This window comes from Stegostoma tigrinum, chromosome 31, assembly GCF_030684315.1.
Source record: "Stegostoma tigrinum isolate sSteTig4 chromosome 31, sSteTig4.hap1, whole genome shotgun sequence".
Classification (NCBI taxonomy): domain Eukaryota; kingdom Metazoa; phylum Chordata; class Chondrichthyes; order Orectolobiformes; family Stegostomatidae; genus Stegostoma; species Stegostoma tigrinum.
In genome coordinates this window covers 15,161,391-15,187,493 of record NC_081384.1, presented here as the reverse complement: position 1 = coordinate 15,187,493, position 26,103 = coordinate 15,161,391, and the positions used below count along the sequence as shown (strand labels likewise).

The following is a 26,103-nucleotide window of genomic DNA, read 5'->3' as shown; positions in this document are numbered from 1 at the left end:
GCCTGAGATGGAGACTGAGAGGTCCAGGAAGGTGAGGGATGTGCTGGAGATGGCCCAGGTGAACTGAAGGTTGGGGTGGAAGGTGTTGGTGAAGTGGATGAACTGTTCGAGCTCCTCTGGGGAGCAAGAGGCAGCGCCGATACAGTCATCAATGTACCGGAGGAAGAGGTGGGGTTTGGGGCCTGTGTAGGTGCGGAAGAGGGACTGTTCCACGTAACCTACAAAGAGGCAGGCATAGCTGGGGCCCATGCGGGTGCCCATGGCCACCCCCTTAGTCTGTAGGAAGTGGGAGGAGTCAAAAGAGAAGTTGTTGAGTGTGAGGACGTGTTCAGCTAGGCGGATGAGAGTGTCGGTGGAGGGGGCCTGGTCGGGCCTGCGGGACAGGAAGAAGCGGAGGGCCTTGAGGCCATCTCCATGCGGAATGCAGGTGTACAGGGACTGGACGTCCATGGTGAATATGAGGTGTTGGGGGCCAGGGAATTGGAAGTCCTGGAGGAGGTGGAGGGCGTGGGTGGTGTCACGGACATAGGTGGGGAGTTCCTGGACCAAAGGGGAGAAAATGGAGTCCAGATAGGTGGAGATGAGTTCGGTGGGGCAGGAGCAGGCTGAGACGATGGGTCCGCCGTCTTCGCCTGCATGCCTACTTCTTCAACCGGGAACCCAACCCTCCTTCCACTGACCCCTTCACCCGCTTCCAACACAAGTCCTCCTCCTGGACACCACCCCCAGGCCTCCTACCCTCCCTCGACCTCTTCATCTCCAACTGCCGTCGAGACATCAACCGCCTCAACCTCTCCACCCCTCTCACCCACTCCAACCTCTCCCCCGCAGAACGGGCAGCCCTCCGCTCCCTCCGCTCCAACCCCAACCTCACCATCAAACCCGCAGACAAGGGTGGCGCAGTGGTAGTATGGCGCACTGACCTCTACATCGCCGAGGCCAGACGCCAACTCTCCGACACCACCTCCTACCGCCTCCTCGATCATGACCCCACACCCGAGCACCAAACCATCATCTCCAACACCATTCATGACCTCATCACCTCAGGGGACCTCCCACCCACAGCCTCCAACCTCATTGTTCCCCAACCCCGCACGGCCCGTTTCTATCTCCTTCCCAAAATCCACAAACCTGCCTGCCCTGGTCGACCCATCGTCTCAGCCTGCTCCTGCCCCACCGAACTCATCTCCACCTATCTGGACTCCATTTTCTCCCCTTTGGTCCAGGAACTCCCCACCTATGTCCGTGACACCACCCACGCCCTCCACCTCCTCCAGGACTTCCAATTCCCTGGCCCCCAACACCTCATATTCACCATGGACGTCCAGTCCCTGTACACCTGCATTCCGCATGGAGATGGCCTCAAGGCCCTCCGCTTCTTCCTGTCCCGCAGGCCCGACCAGGCCCCCTCCACCGACACTCTCATCCGCCTAGCTGAACTCGTCCTCACACTCAACAACTTCTCTTTTGACTCCACCCACTTCCTACAGACTAAGGGGGTGGCCATGGGCACCCGCATGGGCCCCAGCTATGCCTGCCTCTTTGTAGGTTACGTGGAACAGTCCCTCTTCCGCATCTACACAGGCCCCAAACCCCACCTCTTCCTCCGGTACATTGATGACTGTATCGGCGCTGCCTCTTGCTCCCCAGAGGAGCTCGAACAGTTCATCCACTTCACCAACACCTTCCACCCCAACCTTCAGTTCACCTGGGCCATCTCCAGCACATCCCTCACCTTCCTGGACCTCTCAGTCTCCATCTCAGGCAACCAGCTTGTAACTGATGTCCATTTCAAGCCCACCGACTCCCACAGCTACCTAGAATACACCTCCTCCCACCCACCCTCCTGCAAACATTCCATCCCCTATTCCCAATTCCTCCGCCTCTGCCGCATCTGCTCCCACGATAAGACATTCCACTCCCGCACATCCCAGATGTCCAAGTTCTTTAAGGACTGCAACTTTCCCCCCACGGTGATTGAGAACGCCCTTGACCGCGTCTCCCGCATTTCCCGCGACACATCCCTCACACCCCGCCCCCGCCACAACCGCCCCAAGAGGATCCCCCTCGTTCTCACACACCACCCTACCAACCTCCGGATACAACGCATTATCCTCCGACACTTCCGCCATTTACAATCCGACCCCACCACCCAAGACATTTTTCCATCCCCTCCCCTGTCTGCTTTCCGGAGAGACCACTCTCTCTGTGACTCCCTTGTTCGCTCCACACTGCCCTCCAACCCCACCACACCCTGCACCTTCCCCTGCAACCGCAGGAAATGCTACACTTGTCCCCACACCTCCTCCCTCACCCCCATCCCAGGCCCCAAGATGACATTCCACATTAAGCAGAGGTTCACCTGCACATCTGCCAATGTGGTATACTGCATCCACTGTACCCGGTGCGGCTTCCTCTACATTGGGGAAACCAAGCGGAGGCTTGGGGACCGCTTTGCAGAACACCTCCGCTCAGTTCGCAACAAACAACTGCACCTCCCAGTCGCAAACCATTTCCACTCCCCCTCCCATTCTCTTGATGACATGTCCATCATGGGCCTCCTGCACTGCCACAATGATGCCACCCGAAGGTTGCAGGAACAGCAACTCATATTCCGCCTGGGAACCCTGCAGCCATATGGTATCAATGTGGACTTCACCAGTTTCAAAATCTCCCCTTCCCCTACTGCATCCCTAAACCAGCCCAGTGCATCCCCTCCCCCCACTGCACCACACAACCAGCCCAGCTCTTCCCCCCCACCCACTGCATCCCAAAACCAGTCCAACCTGTCTCTGCCTCCCTAACCGGTTCTTCCTCTCACCCATCCCTTCCTCCCACCCCAAGCCGCACCCCCAGCTACCTACTAACCTCATCCCACCTCCTTGCGTCTTCCCTGGACTGACCTATCCCCTCCCTACCTCCCCACCTACACCCTCTCCACCTATCTTCTTTACTCTCCATCTTCGGTCCGCCTCCCCCTCTCTCCCTATTTATTCCAGTTCCCTCCCCCCATCCCCCTCTCTGATGAAGGGTCTAGGCCCGAAACGTCAGCTTTTGTGCTCCTGAGATGCTGCTTGGCCTGCTGTGTTCATCCAGCCTCACATTTTATTATCTAGTAAAGACATTGATTGTTTGATGACCTCTTCTTTGGTGTTCAAAAAAAACTATTGTGTGCAGTTTGACAGATCTCCAATTATCACGTTGCAACCAAAGATTAGGCTTCTGTGATTGACTAGTTTTCACAATTACTTTCAATTTTCAGCTATCTTTATCCTCCTTATTTCTAGTCTAAAAGAAAATTAATCCACTTCAGATTGATGTTATCTCGCACAGTAGGCTTGATGGCTGGTTTGTGATGTAGGGTGATGCCAATAGCAGAGGTTCAATTCCTATACCAACTGAGATTACCATGAAGGTTCCATCATTTCAACTTTGTGCCTTGCTCGAGGCATGGTTAAACCATGAACATTTGTCTATCTCTAATGAGAGTGGGACAAAAGGAACTTTGCTGTTCTATTTGTTCATTAAATATAAAAAGACAAACTCAGAAGGTTAATTCGAAAGGATCTACATCGCATGAGATTAGAGACCGAGTGCTTTCTAAAAAATGTGTTAATCCTTTGATTTAAAGTAAAGCATATTTTCAAAGAGGGTGACCAAAATCTGGAACTCCTCCTTTGTTGTTAGTGCTAAGTTAAAATGCAAAAGGTTATAGATTTTGGTACATACGTTTATCAAGGCTTATAGAGTACGGGCAGAAAAATTGAGTTGCAGAATGATACAATTTGACATTGAAACAGATTTGAGTAGCTTAATGGCTTTTGCCTGTTTCTAGAGTCTGGCAGAACTTCACTCATATACATTCTAAGTGCAGTTGAGAAGCTATTTCTGTCTTTTTACTTATATTCAATATCTCTTGACAGACAATTTTTAAAGTAAATATCATGTCTAAAGTGGCCTTTCAAAATAATATTATTTACTCTGGGAGCTGACAGGATTAAAGAAGTTGTGCAATCCACAGATATCTGTGCTCACTTAATTCTGGCCTCTTAAATGTTCCTAATTTTAATCCTTCAGTCTTCAGGTGTTAAGACCTTAATCAAAGGAATTACGTCCTTAAATGTCTTTTGTTTTCCCCTCCCTTAAGATGACTTCAGAACCTACCACTTTAATCAGGTTTTTGATCAGCTGTCCTAATGACTTTTCATGAGGTTTGCTGTTTCTTTTAAATTTGAAAATGTTGTAAAGACCTGAAGATGTTAAGAATAGTATTGATACAAAACAGTGCTCAGCTGAATTGAAGCATGAAGTGGATCTGTACTGAACATTATTGTAAGGATTGATTCACTATCCCTTGGCAGGCTTACTGAACATAAATCTATCAATATCAGGTTGTGAAAATTCTAACTACATAAGCATTCATAGTGTTTTGAGGAAACATTGGTGATATCAGTGGTGGTAGGCAGGGGGCTGATATCCCCTGGAAGTTCTGCATTTCCAATAACTGGCTCCTTGTTCTGGACTCTGGTACAAGAGGAATATTTCTGTCACTGAGCTACTGAGTGCAAACATGATGGATTGGCGGTGTCTATATTATTGCCAATAGTTGGCATAGTCTCGTTCACAGGTTGTATCAGTTGGTGAAGTTTCAGTCACTTGATGCTTGCAGTCAGTCTCTGAAACTGCGAAGATTGAAGCGGTTAATTTGTAACTTTTTCACAGTGGGGATGAAGGGCAGATTATTTTTGAATTCAGTTTTATTTTCATGTTTTAATTTTTCATTTATGGCCCACGGGAACACCAAGTATGCAAGTAAATAATTAATGATGAAAAAGTTAGATGTACCGTCAACTGGGGATACTCAAAATCTCCCCTATGCTAATCTCAAATCTAAATTGTTGCACTTTGAGAAATCTTTTGGTGAAAAAATTCTCAATTGATTTTTAATAAAAAGGAGTTTGAAGTATAGTTGTTTAAAAAGATATGGAAGCTATTAGATTTCACAAATCAGCTGCCATTTTATGCAATCAGTAATAAAGTAACTGCAGAATTCAAATTGATTTCTTAAATAAATTATTTTAAAAAATTGTTTGAACAGTTACATTACCAATCAGCATTTATATTTGAATTGTAAAGCATCTTAACAAAACAAAACAACTGCATGTCCTAACTTGCACAGGTATCAATAAAAAGGATAATCTCTGGCAGATTAAAGTGGTTCGCTCGTATTAAGACTTGTTGCCGTGTGTGTAAAGGTCACCCTTTGATGGCAGAAAACAATGACAATGTAATTATATAATACCTTTTGTAACTTCAGAACTTCCCAAAGTGGCTGACAACCAATGAAGTAATGGTGACTGCAAGAATGTAGAAAATGAGACAGTCAATTTGTGCAGAACAAGTTTCCATAGCAGCAATAAATGATCCAGGTGTTTTTTTTTAAATGACTTAAGTCTTAGCATAAAATGTTAGTCAGGACTAATAAGAATGAGAACTATGCTGTTCTTCTTGGAATACTTCTGTGGAGTCTGTTATGTCCATCTGAGATAGTAGACTGGACCTCAGTTTAATGTTGTATCCACAAGGCAGCACCTCTGACAGTGCAGTTCTCTCTCACTACTTCAGTGAAACGTCAGCACAGATTATGAGTTCAGTTTCTGAAGACAGGAATTCCACTACTGTAACCTCTTTGCCATACAAATAATTGACTTGATTAGATTAGATTAGATTCTCTGCAGTGTGGAAACAGGCGCTTTGACCCAACAAATTATGCCACATTGACTTGATTCACAAACTAGAACATTCAAGTTAAATGTCAGCACTGAAAACAAGGGTTTTTTTTGGGAGGTGAGGTTGCTTGTGATAAAAGTTAGTTCAAAGTAAATTGTTATCTATTGTTCTGTTTCATGCCTGATTGTATTGCACGGTGGAAATTTCTAGCTGTATCCTATTTGGGTAGGGATTAGATCTACTTCTATTCCTGATATCTTCCCAGTGTGTGAATTCCCAGCACAATCAAATTTGCAATATGTAGTCATTATGAATGATTAGCAGTTTCATGAGGCTTGTATTTCATTGGTAGCAATGTTGCATTTTGCATTCATTATTCTTACCTTTTATTTGTGGCTAGTTACAAGTATTATATAACAAAAAAAACAAACTGTATCTGTTCAAAGCCATGAAAACACTCCTAATTCTCAGTATCCGTGGAGGATTCTCCCACTATTAATGCTTTACAAGACACTTATAGAAAATAAACACGCTGCTTAAATAGAAAAAAGATACATAGATTGAAGTATAGTCATAATAAATGAGAAATGGATAAACTAATCCCTGTCACTGTCCCTGAGCAAGTTCAATCTGACAGGCTTTCTGAAACCCGAGCGATGGTGGGCCACTTTTGCAAATTATTTTGATTAATTTAACTTTATTTGTGACCCAGCATAATTGCAAAATTAAAAGATAAATGATTACTCTTCACACTTTCTTGAATTCCCTCTTTCAAATCTTCAAGTCTGTAACTGGACTGCGCACCTCTGTCTAAACAATCTGATTTTGAACCATTTTCTCTGTTGGCATACACAGGGATTAGTACAGCGCATTCAGTAACGTCGCAACTTCTATTCAGTATATGAAATTGTAACTCCTTTGAGATTACAAGAATAAAAGGGATATTGTAAATGCAAGCAGCCAAGCTGTGCGTTACAATAATTTCAATGACATGACACCATACTGTTTGGTGTCTGGAGATCTGCAAATCAATATGTACTTCCTCAGGTGTTAATCTTCATTGTCAATAACTGTAATGTCTTTATTCTGTACACAGTCTGTGTAAGTGTCCAGCAACTGCCCAGATCAGCAAGGATGACATCAGAAGAACTTGACCCCTTTGCTGTCATTAAGGGTGATGATCTCCGCTTTTCGCTCAGCTTGCAAAGACTGCAGTGCTCGTAGCAGAAGCCACTCCTCCAAACCATGGAACTCTAGAAAGGACAGAACAGAGTCAGTGATGAAAGCGCGACTGGTTTCATTCTTGACAACGTAATCCCATGGAAATGTATTAGATGAATGGAGCACAAACTAGCAAACTCTTTGCAATGATGGAATTTACTCCAAAAGATAGGGAAGACCTGTCCTTTAGAAAAAATGCAAACTATAATTTCTAATCTGACCTTTCATCAGTATGATACTTTTGATAAAGGTCAAGCATAAAAAGGTTACTTATCATTTACATTCACTAACTAAAGTGTATGCTCATGTGAGATTCCAGCATTAGAATGTTTTTCATTCTTATTGGATTACTCTACGCTCCAGATTGAAAGAAGTTTTTTTCTTGAAAAATCATATTCTTCATTTTATTTTGCAATATGATGTTATTAATAATTAAACATAAGTAAGACAGTCGAAGATTATCCATCCTAATGTAGGATTGATGTGCTGCATCCAAAGGGGTTAAAAAGAAACAGATAAGAAAGCACAGGTTGAGTAATTGCTACGAGACTGAGGCAAAGGTTAGAAAGTACTCCTTCACTGAGAGAGAGTTGTTAGAATATACAATGTTTTATCACACTCAGGAAAAGACTGCAATGTTATTTAAAAAATGGATGAGTGTGAAGGGGAAAAAAAACAAAAAAAAAAGGGCAGGGAAATGGGGGAGAAAAACAACTCCAGTTAAAGATTACCACAGATATATTGGCCAAATAATTTCCTCCTACGTTGTAAATTTATTTGATCTAAATAAGGTAATAAACTAATACAGCAATCTCAAATTATTTTTTCAATCTTTATGAAAGTAGTATAGCTTAAGAGACTGTCTAAACAGCGTATCAAGAAAGGTTATTTTTAAACAATTGTGTGCCCAAAGGCTTGTTTTCATCATAAGCAGGCAAACCAGTTTTGTCAATCATACACAGAATCTTGTGAGTATCAATGAAAAGAGTTCGTAGAAAAGTGATGGTGTTTAAAGTGTAGAAGAATGCTTGGTTGAATTCTAAATGTGAGATGTGAGAATATACAATGGGAGAGAAATACAAGAACAAATAATTTAAAAAGGGAGGACAATTGGTCTATTGTTCCCTGTGCTCATTTAATGATTGGTAATTATCAATGTTCATTACCTTCGCCTTCAGTATCGTCTCCATTAGAGAGTTCATAAAAAGTGAATACAGAATTTGTCATGGCATTCTTTGAGACCTGCAAGGACATTAATACCAGCATAACCAACTTTAAAGAAAACAAATGGCTGTCAGCACAGAAGGTTTAGGCACAGTTATAATCAAGGTAATTAAAAGTAAATTTTAAGATAATTGAATCCTTGTCACTGTTGGGATTGGTATAAAATTGGACAGTAATGAAAACTGGCGACAATTCCATTTAAAATTAATTTATATACGCATGCAATTTTGGTAATCAAATACTACTTGTGCTTTGGAAAAAATGCCTATAACATTATGCTGTGTTTCACCGATATTTAATGACTTCAGTGACACAATTCTGGAGTATGTTAGACCATAAGACCATAAGACATAGGAGAGGAAGTAAGGCCTTTTGGCCTATCGAGTCCACTCTGCCATTAAATCATGGCTGATGGGCATTTCAACTCCACTTCCCTGCAGCCCTTAATTCCTTGTAAGATCAAGAATTTATCAATCTCTGCCTTGAAGACATTTAATGTCCTGGCCTCCACTGCACTCTGTGGTAATGAATTCCACAGGCCCACCACTCTCTGGAAGAAATGACTCCTCATTTCTAAGGCTGTGCCCGCAGGTCCTAGTCTCCCTGCCTAACGGAAACAAGTTCCCAGCGTCCACCCTTTCTAAGCCATACATTATCTTGTAAGTTTCTATTAGATCTCCCCTCAACCTTCTAAACTCTAATGAATACAATCCCAGGATCCTCAGCCGTTCACTGTACATTAAACCTCAGTCTAAAAAATATAAGTAGTTCTCTGGTGACCAGACCAACTTTTCTCCATTAGGCTATAAATGTTTATAGCTCATCTATATCATTGTTAGAAGCCTGCTTTGCACAATTTACCTAGATGAGTTCATTTCTAACAACATTCAGAAATCTCAAAACTATCTAGAGCCATAAAAACCACAAGAACTGCTGTTGCTGTAAATCAGGAGCCATATCTAGAGCAATACAAATCAATTAATTTACACTCCATCCAGCTTAAACAGTCACTTTCTCCGCCACCAAGGCAACAATGTGAACCAACTACTGTCCAGAGGTCCTTTAAACCCATCTCCCAAAGCCCTGAACTCGACCACACAGAAGGACAAAGGCAGTAGACACATGGAAATATCACCACCAGTGAATTCCTTCAAGCCGCATGTAACCCTGATTTTCAATTATAATCTCCATTCTGTCACTGTTGCTGGATCAAAATCCTGGGACTCCCTTCCTAATTGCACTGTGGGTGTACCCACACAAAACAAACTGAGGCTGTTCAAGACGACAGCTCACTTCTATTCCTAATTCCCCTTGAGAAGGTAATCAATAAGGTCTATCCTTGCCAGCAATGTTTACACCCCACAAAAGAATAAAACAAAATGAGATGCTACATTTGCTGACAATAATGTCTACGTCTCAATGGAATTAATTGTACGCAAAGTGACTTTAGGTGTTGTGATATAATAAAGTGCTGCATAAATGCAAGTCTTGTTTTTACAGAGTTACTTCTAGATTAGATTTCACATACTAATTTCCAGTTTTGGTTCATTGCTCTGTTAACTGGATAAATGTATTAGATGACCATTGAAAACCAACAGATTTCAACGAGAATAAAACAACTTTGAAGCAGAATTTATTTTCCTGAAGCATTAAAATCCTAAAATACAAAAGCAATATAATGTAAACGCTGATACTGAATATATGAACGAGGAATAACAGTAGCCACTTGCCCGCTAGAGCCTGCTCCACCATTCATTACGATCATGGTTGATCTGATTTTAACCTCAACTCTACAGTCCTGCATAACCCCCAATAATCTTTCACCCCCTTGATAATCAAGAATCTTTCGGAAGGCACAATTCTGATGAAGGATTGTTGACCTGAAATGATTATTGTTTTACTCCATACACGCTGCCTGTTCCTGCTACACTTTTCCTACTCCAAAACCTTAGAGTTTCCGGCATTAGTTTCCAAAGTTAGTTTTACTACAATATAATTTGATGCAGTCTTCTGATTTTAGGATAGGTTAGGAAAAATTATTTCTATTTTTACTCATTGATATACTTTAGCATTGGGTAAATAGGAGAATTTTGCATTTTTTACACCATTTTTTGTATAATCAGCATCAATAATGCAAGAATCAGACATTGACAATGAACAGAATAGGTATGACCAGACCCTGACCTAACTGCACTAGCATGTATTTACGTTTCAAGTTAAATTGGGAATCAAAAGAAAATAAAAAGAACAGAAGTACAAAAAAAAGTCAAAAAGCAATTTTGTACTTATTAACAAATAAGCAGTTTGGTAATAAGTTCAAAAGAATTGGTAGTGGTTAGTAAATAGGTCTTTCAGTTAACAGTACTGAACAGAACTAGAACAGTACTGAAGGGGGGTCACTGGACATGAAATGTTAATACTGCTTTCTCTCCACAAATGCTACCATACCTGCGGGTTTTTCCAGTAGTTTATAATTTCGTTTCTGATTTACAGCAACCACAGTTCTTTAGGTTTTTGTGAAATGGAAGGCTAATACAGTCAATACTGAAAACCACTGGATTTCACAATGCTATCTTGTTCAGATATATTGCTATTCATAAAGGTTTTTGTTAAGGAAAGTTCTACCTATCATCAACTATTCCGCAAGATTGATAAAACAAATGCAGCAATAAAGAAAGATTTCAGACGATTTAAAAAATCTCCCTACTTTATACACTTATTAGAGTGTTTTCTGTTGTGTGTGGAATGTGTTCAGAGGACACATGAAGAAAGAATGCAGCAAGTCAAATTCTTACCCACTGATACACAAGTTTCCCCCACTCTTCTGGTCTCCTCCACATTATGAGACAGCGAGTTTTATTTTTATCAATCCACTCCAAGTTTCCTAAAAGCAAAACAAATTACAAATTAAATTTCTCAAACACAAATTTGGTCTGCCTATATCAGTTCTCTCGTCTGTTATCCAAGCAGCCATTCATCATATATGAGTTTACAAATCTAGTGTCATGCTATTTGGCACCATAATCAAAGCAGATTGTTCGTCAATCCTGTCCCTACTTGATTCACGCAAGCAATGACATTAAGGGTGAGCTACCAGAGAGCCTGCTGAGTGTTTTAGATAGTAAAAAGAAAATGTATCCATATAGATGTCATTATGATTTGATGAGGCAATTGTTATTTAGAGCTCTATTAACTTTACAAAGAAAATCTAGCCTGAGCTTAGAAGAAATTTTACAAGTAAATGCTTGTAAACTCAATTTTATCCTGTGCACCAACCTTTTTTCCGGAGTTCTTCAAATACAACTTGGATAGCTTCTATGGGAAACTTGCCTTTAATAACAAAGTTAAGGGAAATATCTTGCTTCCTTGATATTACTGACCAGCACTGACTCTCCTTTTAAGGGCAAAACAGTTTTCTTCCACTAAATGATTCTGTTTCCTAACATAATACACAGATGTAAAAATGTAAAAAAAGATGTCCACTACACAGCATTTAACCTGTCTTTTGAAGAGATGGCGTTGCTGAATTGGAGTGTTGAGAGAACCATTCAGTACTTGCTTTGGGTATTTCATTCACCAGGGCCAGTACATACAGTACAGATGGGATACCAAAGCAGATATTGTCAATAATTAGATAATGTCACTGTATCTCTGACTGAGGTCAATAGTCCAATCTTTGGTTTTGCTCATAACTCAGGCCATGTATGACTGAGGGAACACTTGAGCCTTGGAGAACGTACAAAGAGAGGCAATTATTTTGGGGAAATGGCATGCGAGTGCTTGTGCCCAAGAAGTGCACAAAGAAAGACTGGAGAAGTGGATAGGCTGGATTAATGACTGAGCTGCAGGATGAGGACTTGAGCATTCAAGTTTGGGTGGATAAATATGAAAGAAGAAAAAAAAAATCTAGTCTAACATTTAACAAAGTTCAACATCCCTCCATCTCAAAGGCTGACGCAGTAAAGGATACGTTGGATCTTCTTATTGTGGAAGAGTGGGCTTTCTTGGACTTCCAGTACATCGATAGTATAAAGCTTGTGATAACGCAGATAGGAGAGCACCAATGAACACCATGCTGCCAGTTGCTTACGCTGGGTATTAACATTTGGCTGTAGTCTAAAGATGGACAAGAGAACAAACTGCACAGATAATGGTGTTTTCTGCATTCTAAGTAACTTAACATGATTCACTTTAAAATTAAGTACAGAGTTTGTTCTGATACATCCCAGAAGTAATTTACTCCCTGAAGCACTTTGAGATATCGCAACAAAATGAAGCACATTTTTAAAAAAGATTTCAGATATTTCTGATTTCAGTGGATTAGTTAATCAACATTTCAATGAATGTCATGTCAGAATTTGAGCATAGGATTCAGGATAATCTTTTTCTTTAAAAATTCATTCATGGAATGACGGCATCACTAGCTAGGCCAGCATTTATTGTCCATCACTAATTGCTCAGAGGTTGGAGGCCAGACCAGGTAAGGATGGCAGTTTCCTTTCCCATAGGACATCAGTGAACCGGATGGGTTTTTCTGACAATCAACAATGGATTCATGGTCATCACTTAGACTCCTAATTCCAGATTTTTTTAATTGAATTCAAATTCCACCATCTGCTGTGGTGGTATTCAAATCCAGGTCCCCAGAATATTACCTGGGTCTCTGGATTAACAATCCAGCAATAATACCACTAGGCTATTGCCCCTCCTTATAAAAAGAATCATTTGATCAATAACCGAATAAACTTATGCAAAACCGATTATACCCTCAAACCAAACAACTGATTGGGTTTTGTGAATCGCATCCTGATAATTCTCATGATCAGTAGACCAATTTAAAAGTTCCTAAAGTGTGCTGTGTGCTATATAAGACCAATTACAAAAGGTGAGCATGTATGTTCCAGGTAACATGCAGTCAACGTATCAATATGCCAGGTTAATATGCAAGTCATTGTGAAACTACTCCCCTTATTCTGCACATAAAATTATGTATTCATTGTTCTCCAGTTATTTTACACATACACGACAAACTTCGGTTGGCCTTCTTCCTTATCTCATGAGATACTGATTACAATGAGACTTAGAGTTCATTCACACTTCCTGCACACCTTTCCAAGTAGTTAATATTCTATTCCCTACTCGTCCTTGCTTGCCTAATGCGTGCTTTAATCCAAAATGCAATCTACCATTGCTCACCTTAGATCAAATGTTTGTAATCTATCTAGCATACTGATCATTATTAAAAAAATGTCAAGCGAAGTGACAAGGGCTAACACCTGTCCAGAACGTTTAACATGCATGCCATTTGGAAAGACTGACTACTATATGTGAATGACAACACTTTGGGAGAACTAGTGGAACTTCTATTAAAGGTGGCGGTTTCTGACTGTGGTTTGGATGCTTGATTCTGAAGTGGGAATGATGACACCCCTCTACAATTGCCCTATTGTTGCCTGGAAGTAAACAGTGACAGATAGTAGTCTTAGTACTTCAACCTGCCAGTGACAGGTTGCGTACACACAATTCAGAAGGCAAGATCAAACTGGAGATTGAAACAAAATAATTAGTATTTGATAGCTTCTTGGTGGCCAACACGCACCTGTTATACACCAGAATTCAGTCAGGTTTTTATACTAATGTTTACAAAGAGGTTGCACTTGTTTTAATTAATAAATCCAAGAAAGATTCTCTTTCTTTGCCAATGCTGGGGTAAGACATTGAATATTGGACTTTTCTAAAAAAAATTTTCCTTTTGCAATTGAGCTATATTTAGCAGCCCGGCCTAACCAACAATCACTATTGGTGACTTAATGATGGGTAAAGTAAACATCCATTGACGTATGTCGTTAACTTTTGGACTTTTGTTTCTTTTGGTAATTTTTCGTTTAAACTTTAAAATTACATTTCTTAATAAAGCTAGGCAAGCAGAAATGGATTTAATTATTTACATTTCCCCCTTTCACCCTCAAAGTAAAGGCTTCAGCATGTGACTGATCCAAAGAACTGTACATCTCCCTTAAAGATCCTTCCAGAGGTTGGAGGACAGAGCTCAATTTTAAGATCATGAATTGCAAAGCATGACTCACAGGTGAGCGTGGACTTTTCTGCTAAGTCTACAGCTCAACGTTTTTCACTAAGAAGATGGCAAAATACAAAAAAAAGGGAAGTATCTGAACACAGATTTCTGCTTTGATAAAAATTTTTAGCATTTCTCCCCTTCACTCCTAAAACCGTTGACTCATTGCCAGAGTAACTTTCATGGACATTAGCCACCCTCCAGTTTCTTGGTCATTTGATATGTGAAACTGGATAATAGTAGGTTATTCAACTGAAAGTTTTCCTAATGTAGTGTTTATTGGACCTTGAAAGCAAGAGTTACTGTGTGGCAATCAGGAATGGGAATTCTGGTGGATCGCCCCTTGTTCCAGGGGAGGCAATGGCTTTGTGGTATTAATTGCTGGACAGTTAATCCAGAGACCAAGATAATGTTCTGGGGACCCGTGTTTGAATCCCGCCATGGCAGATGGTGGAATTTGAATTCAATAAAAAATATTTGCAATTAAGAATGTAATGATGATCATGAATCCATTGTTGATTGTCAGAAAAACCCATCTGGTTCACTAGTGTCCTTTAGGGAAGGAAACAGTCATCCTTACCTGGTCTGACATATGTGACTCCAGACCCATAGCAATGTGGTTGACTCTGAAATGCCCTCAGGGCAATTAGAGATGGGCAGTAAATGCTGCCTAACCAGCGATGCCCTCATCCCTTTAATGAATTAAAAAAACCTCAAAACATAAGGCAGATTGTAGCATGCATAATACTGCCTTGACATCTTCTGGGTTGCAGGACTCAATTGTTCATTACTTACTTATTTAAGACAATTAGAAAAGCTATCCATTAAGTACCCAATGCCAGCTCCATTTAGTCAATTAGAAATTTCATAGGATACATATAGTTAGGTAGATAATCCAGCCTACTACTGTGACTGGAGAAAAGTGCAATATAACAGGGGAATATCACATACTTGTGTTCAATCTCTCCATGGCCTTGTCCCTCCCTATCTCTAGCCTCTAACAGAACTATGATCTTTCAAGAACTTTGTATTCTTCCAACTGTGGATGCTGTGTATTCCCTATAACATTGGCTCTACCAATGCCTTTGCAAAACCTCTGTTTCCCTATCTCCTTCTCTTATTGAATACTTATTTCACCATATATGAGAACTAATAGTTCCTTTTTTGATTTGGTTTCAAATTTGGTTTTTCTTTTGCAAATTATCTTGGAACATCTTTGTATGCGAAAGCCTATAATAATTAATCATTCATTCTGTTTGTTGGTTCTTATATTTTGGAGGAGGTCAGTAATGTCAGTGGCTGCCTACAATCCAACCACATGAAAAATGAAATCTGATTGGCAGACATAACTATAGTTGCCTATCAGCTTCAGTGGTTATAGCCATAGAAATAACACGCAGAACAATTAGGTCAAACGTTGTGCAATGATGAATTATATCCTAAACGTATCCTCAAAAGAAGTTGTGCCAGAGGGCCCTTACTGAAGTGTCTAACACTTAGTATAGTTTTGAGCTTACATGTCCTACTTACATGAGCTTACATCTCCTAACAGACAGGAAAGGCAATGATGTAGTAGTTATGTCACTGAACTAACATCTAGTGCTCTGCAGACATGGATTTGAATCCCACCAAGCGAGATGTTGAAATTTGTACATAATTAATATACCTGAATTAAAATTTAATTTTAACGGTGATCTATGAAGCCATTATTGATTGTTCTAAAAATTCAGCTGGTTCACTGATGTCGAAGATAGTAAGAATTGCCGATGCTGGAGTCAGAGATAACACAGTGCGGAGCTGGAGGAACTGAGCAAGCCAGGCAGCATCAGAGGAGCAGAAAAATTGATGTTTCAGGTCAGGATCCTTCTTCAGAAATGTCCTTTAGCTTTGTAACTGGTCTGGCAAAAATATGACTCCAGATCAATCGTAATCTAGTAAAACAAAGAACTGAAGATGCTGGAAACTTACACAAAAACAGAAATCCGGAGGGGGGGGCTCAGTGGGTCCGGCAGCATTCGTAGAGAGAAAGCAGAGTAGACATAAGAGTACTACGTAAATGCTGAAGCCACAGGGTGGGGGAGGGGTGTGTTGAGTGGTTAAGGAGGAAACAAGAGGTGGTCACAGACCCCAGAGGGACAGAAAGACAATTAGGCAGAAAAAGGGATGCATAATATTCCTGAGTAGATTTGTAACTCAGGTTGTGGATGCTGTGGTTAGTTTGCTCACTGAGCTAGTTTGTTAGTTTGCAGACATATCATTATCCCCCTGGGGTACTGCAGCCTCTGATGGAAGTGCTGTTGTGTTTTCCCAGCTGGAATTTAAACTCTGGGGTCCGTTGGAATTGATTACATTTCCGGTTTTTCTTCACAGGGGCGTATATATAGGGTCTAATTCTACGTATTTATTGATGGCCTTCTTGGAAGAGAACCAGGCCTCTAGAAATTCCTGTGCTTGTCTCTGTTTGGCCTGTCCTAGGATCCTGATGCTGTCCCAATCGAACTGATGGTTCTTCTTATCTGTGTGAACGGAGATGAGGGAGTACTGGTCATGTCTTTTTGTTGCTAGTAGGTGTTCATGTATTCCTGTGGCCTGTTTCCTTCCTGTCTGTCCATTGTAATGTCTGTTACAGACTTTGCATGGGATCTTGTATATCACGTTGATTTCTGTCCATAGTGGGTACGGGGTCTTTGGTTCGAGTTAGCAGTTGGCATGGGGTTGACATAGGTTTGTGTGCCACTCTGATGCCCAATGGTCATAGCAGTCTTGTGGTCAGTTTGGATATGTTCCTGATGTATGGTAACGTGACGAGTGTCTCAGGGCGTACCTTACCAGCCTGTTATTGTTTGTGCGAGACGTATCGTCGGACCCAGCTGTTTGGGTATCCGTTGTCCTTACATACTTGGTAGAGGTATTCTTCTTTGGTTTGGTGTACACTCATCACATTACCACACATCAAGAACATAACTGAAATGACTAAAGACTTCTATGACCACTGGGCGTCAGAGTGGCACACAAATTTAAGTCAATCCTACGCCAACTGCTAACTCGAACCAAAGACCCTTTACCCATTATGGACAGGACCAACATGATATACAAAATCCCATGCAAAGACTGTGACAAACATTACATTGGAGAGACAGGAATACATGAATACCAACAGCTTTGCAGGAACAACTGGCTAGTTGTTTTTGGTACTTAGATTGATGTCATTTCTTTTCACCCAACTAATTGGCTTGCTAGGCTATTTCAAAGTCAAATAACATCTGGAGCTTGTACTAAAATAGGAACAGACGTCCCATGGACTAGTTAAGCAACAGACAAATGTAGTGATATTCATGGAATTAAAAATGGCAGCTGATGCCCCAGACACCTGACCTGTCCCACTGGCAGGACAAACGACTTGAAGATGGAAGCAAAGTTACACACAGCTGAGAGAGATTTGTTCTGGGAGTCTTCAACATTGAATTTTACCTCTTAATGTTTCATGACATCATGGAAACCTCATGCTAATTATCACCAACAATAATCCCCTCTCTGACTAATGAATCAGCACTCCTTCATGCTGAACACTGATTGGAAGGCAAAGGTGGTTAAGGACACAGAAAGTACTCTAGTTGGGGGCCATGTGTAGCACCACTACTGACTGAGCTGCTCCAGTCTGAAAAAACATAGCTGCTAGACTGGGTTTAGAAGATTGAGTGACTAGCTACTGCACCTTCTCTTCACCAACCTCCCTTCTGCAGATGCATCTGCCAATGACCACTGTACATTCTTCTGGCGACTCAGTCCTGTCTCACAAATGAAGATACTCTCCACCTATTCTGTGGCAGTGCCACCATGCTAAATAGGATAGATTTCAAACAGTTCTAGCAAATCAAGACTGCACATGTTCCCCAGAGTAGTATCCCAACCATCTTCAAACTGTTACATCAATGACATTTACTCCATCGTAAAGTCAGGACTCATGATATTTGCTGATGATTGCATAATGTTCAACACCATTTGTATTTCCTTAGATATGGAAGCAACCCTTTTCCATATGCAGCAAGAGCTAAAAAACAAACAGGATCAGGCTGATAAGTGCCAAGTACCTTTCGCTCCATACAAAGTGCCAGGTAATGAGCATTTCATACAAGAGAGAATCTATCTCTCCCTACTGTTCAATGACATTACCAACACTATTTACAACCGGTGTTATGAGAAAGTCAGAAGCAAGGAGTTTTATGGCAAACAACTTGCCTCTTGTCTCCCACAAGACTATCCACCTCCCACAAGCATGATGTGTAAAGTATGAAGGAATGGTCTCCACTTGCCTGGACAGCTGCAACTCCAACAGCATTCAAGCAGCTCAATACCACACAGGAAAATAGAGTCCGATTTAACTCATCCATCACCTTCAACATTCATCCCCCCACCACGTCAGATGCACAATGACAGCAGTTTGTATTATCTATAAAACGTACTGCACCAACTCAGCAAGGTTCCTTTGGCAACATTTTCTAAACTGATGAACCTTACCACTTAGATGGTTAAGGATACTCAACGCATGGAAGCCCTCCTACTTGGTAGATTCTGTCCAAGCCCCCCATCATCCTGACTTGGAACAATATCATCGTACCTTCACTGTTGCTGCAACAAAACGCTGGAATTCCCCTCCAACAGTACTATGGGTGTATCTATATCTCAAGGATCACAGCAGTTCAAGAAGGCTGCTCAGCATTACCCTCTCCAGGAAATTGAGAAATGGCAATAAATGCTGGCCTAGCCAATGGTACTCACATTCTATGAATGAAATAAGAATCGGACATGCTGGCGAAGGCAAGAAGTATCATATATTTCAGGACTATGAAAGATAAGTTTAGGATTGACCCTACTGCTTTACACGGTGGGTGGTCAAATGCTACAATGGTTACCCAAGAAGAATGGTAAACAAAAAGAATTAATTATTTTTATTACTATCATGACTATCCTGTTAAAGAGTTTTACACTTCTGTTACATTAAAGGTATGGCAGACTTTCAGGCTTGTGAAACTTTTAAAAATATGAGCTGATTAATAAGCCTCTCCAACCTCCTGTTCAATCAGCTGGAATGAGTACAGCAATACAGAGTGATTGGTTGAAACTGGCCACCTACAATATCCTGCAACAGATCCGATGTGTTTTGCAACCTACAACACATTCTAGATGTGGCATTACTCCAGGTTTTTACATTTATACCACTCCTTTAAATCTTTGGTTGCTGGAACTATACATACTGTACATAAATACATGAAGCTTATTCAACCCACCCATGTCGAAAACTGTGCAGTGTGTTGGTGACTCTTACAACTCTACTGGAGTTCAAAACATTTATTCTGTAGTTTGCAGGTTTGAGCTTCAGGAACCCAAGAAAGCAAGGAGCATAGAGGAAGCAGTCCCTGAGATATAAGTCAAAGTCCATACAGCACAGAGAAAATTAACTTTGAGACAGAAAATAAAATCAGGGTGAAGTCACAGTACAAATATGACTGGCATGGATAATTTTACAGAACACACCAGTTAACCTACTTATAACTTAAATCATTTCTTTAGAAGCAAACAAATAACTAAAACTTATTAAATGCATAGCCTTTATTTGTTTACAATAAGTAAAACAAGATTATGCAAGATGGTGGTGTACTGCAATGCAGCACGAAGAATGTCAGTGAGGAATATTCACCCGGAGTCAGCTGAAGAACATAGAAACAGGTGTAGGCCATTCAGCCCCTTGAGCCTGTTCCACCATTCGACGACATCATGCCTTATCTGCGCCCTAACTCCATCTACCTGCCTTTGGACTATACCCCCTTATCACCTTTGCTTAATAAAAATTAATCTATCACAGATTCAAAATTAACAACAGATCCAGCATCCACTACCATTTGAGAAAGAGGGTTCTAAACACCTGCACTTTGTATATAGAAATGTTTCCTAACATCTCTCTTGAATGATCGAGCCCTAATTCTCAGACTATGTCCCCAGTTCCATAATTTCCAACTAGTCAAAATAGTTTGTCTTGATCTGTCCTGTCTTTTCCTGTTAATATCTTGAAGATCACCCCTTAGTGTTCTAAATTCTAAAGAAAGAAAGAAGCTGGAAGCTTTAGTGGGATGTTTTTATCTAGGAAGCAGTTGGAGTCTTGAGATGAAGAAGTGGTACAGGTATGGTTGGTGGTCAGGGACAGGAGGCGTGACTGCCATTTAAAACATAAATGGAGCCCAGCAGCTGTATTGAAGGAACCTTGGATCTTGCCCTCATTTAGTACATAAAGGTTCTTATTGTATGGTAGATAAACAAATTGTCCAATATACTTCAGTGCAGGAGGCTGTTCAAGAAAGTGAAAATGTCATTAGCCAAAAATAGGGTTCAAGAATTTGGGGAAATATAGTAGGAGAACAAGAACTCATTTCACATACAAAACGCAGGGCAGAAATAAATGGGTCATTTTGAGGCTGCTTTTCTGCAACATGAATCAGTGCTTCAACTATTTATGATATCAATCAATGAATTAGATGAGGGAACTGAGTCCAACGTGTCCAAGTTTATGATATAAAATTAGATGGCAAAAAGTAGGGTGCAAGGAGCAAGAAAAGAAGCTGCAAAAAGATTTAGCCAGGATAACTGTGCAAGCAAGAGTGTGGCAGATGGAATGCAATGGGTAAGTACGCCATATCAGCCATTTTGATCAGAAAATAAAAACAAAAAGCAGATTTTTGTTTTAAAAGATACAAGTTGGAACAGTCATTTTCAGAGGTAGCTGTGTGTCACTGTACATGAATGGCAGTGAATTAACACGGAAGTACTTAGGAAAGCAAATAGTAGTCCAGAGTTTATTGCAAAGAGTTTACACTTTATGAGTATAAAGGTTCTGATACAATTGTGTAGGATTTGGATGGGGGTGGAAACATTTCTTTCTCCCTATTTCCTCATTTGGGATTCTCCAGGCCGCGCGGGCAAGTGATTCTTTTCTCTCGCCCTCAAACTCCAGGAGCACCCTCAGCTTTTCCGTATAAATCCGTTAATGGTTAACCCCGCGTCTCCTTGAAGATTAAACAGTTAAAGTGCGACTTACGTGTAGAAAGGAGGGAAGTTATACTGCCAAGGCCACTCAAAACTCATGGCGGAGGCCGGGACAGGAAGGTCCTGCTTCCTTATAGCTTCCCTCCCACATCACGCGCCAGCACAAAGAGTCCCACATCTATCAATCCCGCTCTTCCCCCAGACTCCCCTTTCCATTACAAGTCCACCCTCTGTTCCTCTCTTTTATTATAATATTTCCTTTTTTTTAAAGCAGAGAAAAAACATTAAACGATAGGAGAGAGATTGGTGACCAAAGAAAATTGCAAACTTTAAAGACATACACATTTGTTCTGTTATGTATTTGCAGTAACTTTTTTTCCCAATGTAGCCCAAAATTTGTTTTCTTGTTTATAAGTTGGTATTTTGTTCAGGTATGAACAATGTAGCAACCGTATGGAATAACATGGAATGAGAACACTATGCCCAAGCAAGAAGTAAACTAGGAAGTGATAATGGGAACTGCAGATGCTGGAGAATCCAAGATAATAAAATGTGAGGCTGGATGAACACAGCAGGCCCAGCAGCATCTCAGGAGCACAAAAGTACCACGGTCTCAGTTAGTCTATCAGGAAATACAGATGAAATTTCTCTACCCAGGGAATGGTTAAAATGAGTGTTATATCTGAAAGTCAGTATACGCTTAGGGGACATGCTCATTATATTATCGCTATTATTATACCTGAGGGTATAAACGTTCTCATACTCAATTCCTGCTAATCAGGAATCCGAAGTGTGCAATTAATTGTTGCACAGGTTACCAGAAGCATGCTCAATTGTAATCTTGATAGTTTAATGTTGGCCCAGATGCTAGTGTGTCTATTTTCGTTTGTGTGAAGCACCTAGTCATAATAAACATCTATTGTCTCCAATCCGCAATATTCACATCACATTAGTTATGTTACAAAGGACAAAGTGTTGCTAAATCAAGTAAATTATCCTGTTGGAGGCTAAATCAAATCAGTATGTAATTTTATATTGCAAGAAATAAAATAGATGTGTAACATGATGATGGGTAGGGGCACAGTTGGATAATGAGAGATAAGTGAATAGAAGGATATGTTGATTGGGGTTAGATATATAGGAGTGGTGTGATGAGTCCAGATCAGTACACGGGTGAGTAAACAATAACAATTATGACTGAACAAATCCAAGAGAGGTAAGAGAGAGAAAATTTCTGGTACCCTACAGATTGACACCCCAGTTCCACATGACTTGACATTGCTATAATGTAAGTCCTAACACATAGGCTCATTAGCCATTATGAGAGTAAAAGTATAGTTAACCCATTACTCTGCAGGCAGAAAGAGGCTCATGTGAAGCATAAATACCTGCATGAACTTGTTGGACTAATTGGCTTGTTTCTGTGCCATCAAGTACTTGTAATCTAAACAAGGCAACAAAAGGTTGAAGACATAGGTTTCTCAGACTTTTGAAGAAGGAAGGGAGCAAGTGCCAGGCTGAGGTAGAATTCTAAACAGCAAAAGAAGAGGTTGAATAATTGGCTTCTAATGGTTAAATACAGAATAATCCGCAATTGATGTATGGACCTTAATTCTAAACAAGAACAAATCATTCATAATAGAAGCAGAAAATACTAGAAATGCTCAACTTGTTTTTTTATGTATATTATTCATGCACTTATTGCCTGACCCTGTTTTTCCTTGAGAAAGTCATGGTGAGCTGGCTTTTTGAACTGCTGCAGTCTACTTGTTATTGATATACCACAATGTTGTTAGGGAGTTCCACGATTTTGACCCAGTGACAGTGAAGAAACAGTGACGATCAGGCAACGTCCATCAAGAGAAAAACTGACAATGTTTTCATCATTTTTCTTTTGAATAATTGAGACCTGATTAGTCTATTTTTAATTGCAGTATTCTTAAAACATAAATATAATTCAATTTCCTTAAACAGAGTTCAATAATCATACATTTTACTCCCATTATTTTCCTCAATTAATGCCATCCTTTAATTAAAACTTTTAAGATTTGATACTTAAACAACTTCTGTAACAGATGTGTTTTGGCATCCCTCAATTCATTTTATATATTTGGAAATGACATATAATTCAAGAGTATTTGCGCACACCCATTTTCCAAATAATTAGAGGCAACTGCAGAAAGTGTTTGCATGCAGTGCTTTTGTATACTGCAACATACTGTTTGTATTTAACTTGGGGAAAATGTTGATGAGCAGGCTATCAACATTGCACTACTAATGGAAACCAATCTTACAGGTTACTCTTTGGTCCTCAACAATGCCCTTACATATTCCATCATCTGCCCCACCAAAACAAGCCATAAGGCACAAGGTACATAGCTTATGTGTTATATTATTGAGTGGTGTCTCAGCATTTCTCCTATCCTGTTTTGCAGCATTGCTTCTGAACTAACTCCACAAAGGCTTGTATCCCATCACCAAGTCACTCTTTATTTCTATGTACACTGTAAGCAACACTGATCCAGCCAGTTCCTAGAGTGAGCAGACCTCCTGACGCTCCTGTTTATGTCTGTCAGAGCTCCCTGATTGGACAAAGTTAACAGCCCCAATCAGGGAAATCATATTCCGTTAGATCCACCCGGCTGACATTGTTCCAATCACTATAGTTTCCTTCAAGCATCTCACTGCTGTTCATTTCTTTCATTTTAGATCCTCAATTTTTGCTGCCTTTTCTGACCCACCAATAGTTTTTCTCTTCTTTCTTCCTGTAGCCTCTGCTTGACGTGATTGCACATTTTGAATTCCTGGTTAGTAGGAGATTCCTATAAACCCACCAATCGAAATGTACTGATTTCTGCAAACATTTTTCTGTAAGTCCCTTGAGACAATTAAACAAAAAGTGCTATTTGTATCCTGGGTTATGGAAATTTGTAGCTACAGCAATGTTAAATCGTCAATATATCTTTCTGGTTACAAGATATCTTCTTCCTCCTCCTTTGAAGAAATAGACTACCTTTAATTATTTTAAAAGTTTAAAATATAACAAGAAGTCTGAATTTATGAAATTTGTAAGATGATTGGTGCTAGTCACTAGATGGTGTATATATAGTAAGAATGTGCTTTTTTTTATATAGGAAGAAGAACCAGATAGCCATTGAAGAACATGGATTAGGTCTTATTGACATTTTCAAACAAACATGGCTATCTATTTGTATGATATTGGTAACAAACACTTTAATGCTTATGTATAAAGTTCCACTATTCCTCATTTAACAGAAATGTTAAAAAAAATTAAAAAATAATTCTTGGGTAAACCAGTAGGGAGAAATGTTTGGTTTCATTACATCAGCGAGTAATAATCAGCAAAATCACAGATTTGCAATGGAAAATGGGATAAAGTCATATCATGTGATCTTATACTGCTAATCATCCAAGAATTATATTATGGAAGTGGACCTTGAATCATTTAGACACTATACCATAGCTCTGAATATCATAGAACATATTTCCAACCACTTGTGTTCACATGAAGAACTGCAGCAATAAATATGGAATCATACAAATTCTACCTATTTGTGTTTTGAAGCATGAGTTCAGCAGTTAACTCTGAACTTGAAGAGCCTTTTTGAAGCAGTTTAAATCTACTTTCAAATAACCAAAGTTTGCCTACTTACAGTTTGAATCTCTTCATAAAAGTTATGCCAAGTGACATTCTTAAAGACAATGCCATTAAGAGCTCTTGTGGCACAGTGATAACATCGCTACCTTTGAGCTGGTAAGGCTGGGCTCAAGCCCCATCTAATTTAAAGGTGTGTAATAGCATCGCTGAGCAGGTTGATCACTCAATATCATGGTGTTAGTTTCTGCAAATGTGCAGGATGGTGGACAAATTGCTGTCTGTTCACTTTTCTAGTGTGTTTGCAATTGGAACAGGGTTTGAAGATGAAGCTATTGACAACATTTGGTAAAGTATCATCCCTGGTGTTGGCTGGAAGCAGCCAATTCACCTATTTGGCATAAAGATAAAAGAAGACTATACTGCTTTCGTGTCTCACTCCAAATACTTTGGACAACAATGATTTTGAAGAACAAATTTTAGATGGAGCCAGGTAAGAGGTGTATACGTAAAGCTGAGATACATTCTTGGTCACTAGGGTAAACAATTACGTGAAGAACGCAGAAAAGTGGACATGAGAAATGATCAGCCATGATACTATTGAATGGAGGGACAGTCTCAAGCGGCTGAATGGTCTACACCTGTTCCTATTTCTTATGGTCTTAAGGTGAACAATAAGTCTATTTGTTATGGTGATGTTAGTTCAAAGATAAATGCCAATACATCAGTATAATTTTCCTGCTACATTAAACATTTTGTGGTGATGTTCACAGTAAGTTCTCAGAGCCTCAGATTTCTTATGTGAAGGACAACATCTTGCTAATAGTGCACTTTCTCAACATTGCACCAAAACCAGCCCAAATTACATACTCAAATGGTGGAATGGGACAGACACATAAAATTAGGTGCTACAACTATAATGCTGTATCCAACCAACTTCTTATTGTATCCTAGATCATCTTTTCTCTTTCAGCTGTTGCAGCTGTTCATGCCAGTGCATTCCTGTTCTTGCAGCTTGCCACTCTTATTCCTCTCATCCTCCAGCCTGATATTTTGACATCTCTCCCCACACCTACTCTGTTATTTTACCCTCAACTCCAATGTCCATATTGGTCTTTCCTCTCCCCATTGTCTTGGTTATTTATTGTGTCTCACATTGTTTCTAGCTCCACCTGCTTGTAGCTTCCCTACCTTTCCC

At 40.3% G+C, this 26,103-nt stretch overlaps 1 protein-coding gene across 1 annotated transcript; it reads right to left on the bottom strand.

Moving 5' to 3' along the window:
- Positions 1-6,092: 6,092 nt before the first annotated feature.
- Positions 6,093-21,446, bottom strand: vps25 (vacuolar protein sorting 25 homolog). Its single transcript, XM_048560909.2, has 6 exons — positions 21,342-21,446; positions 12,146-12,291; positions 11,452-11,505; positions 10,971-11,059; positions 8,118-8,193; positions 6,093-6,983 (listed from the first exon to the last, which is right to left on the bottom strand). The coding sequence occupies exons 1-6, from the start codon at positions 21,386-21,388 to the stop codon at positions 6,871-6,873; spliced, it is 525 nt and encodes a 174-aa protein (XP_048416866.1). The 5' UTR covers positions 21,389-21,446; the 3' UTR covers positions 6,093-6,870.
- Between the last annotated feature and the right edge of the window lie 4,657 nt (positions 21,447-26,103).

Excerpts from the sequence above, each read along its gene's own strand:
- vps25 (XM_048560909.2), bottom strand. The coding sequence starts at position 21,388 with ATGAGTTTTGAGTGGCCTTGGCAGTATAACTTCCCTCCTTTCTACAC. Across the intron at positions 12,292-21,341 it reads AACTTCCCTCCTTTCTACAC|ACTACAGCCAAATGTTAATA; the intron begins GTAAGTCGCACT and ends GTCCATCTTTAG. Across the intron at positions 8,194-10,970 it reads GGAAACTTGTGTATCAGTGG|GTCTCAAAGAATGCCATGAC; the intron begins GTAAGAATTTGA and ends ATGTCCTTGCAG.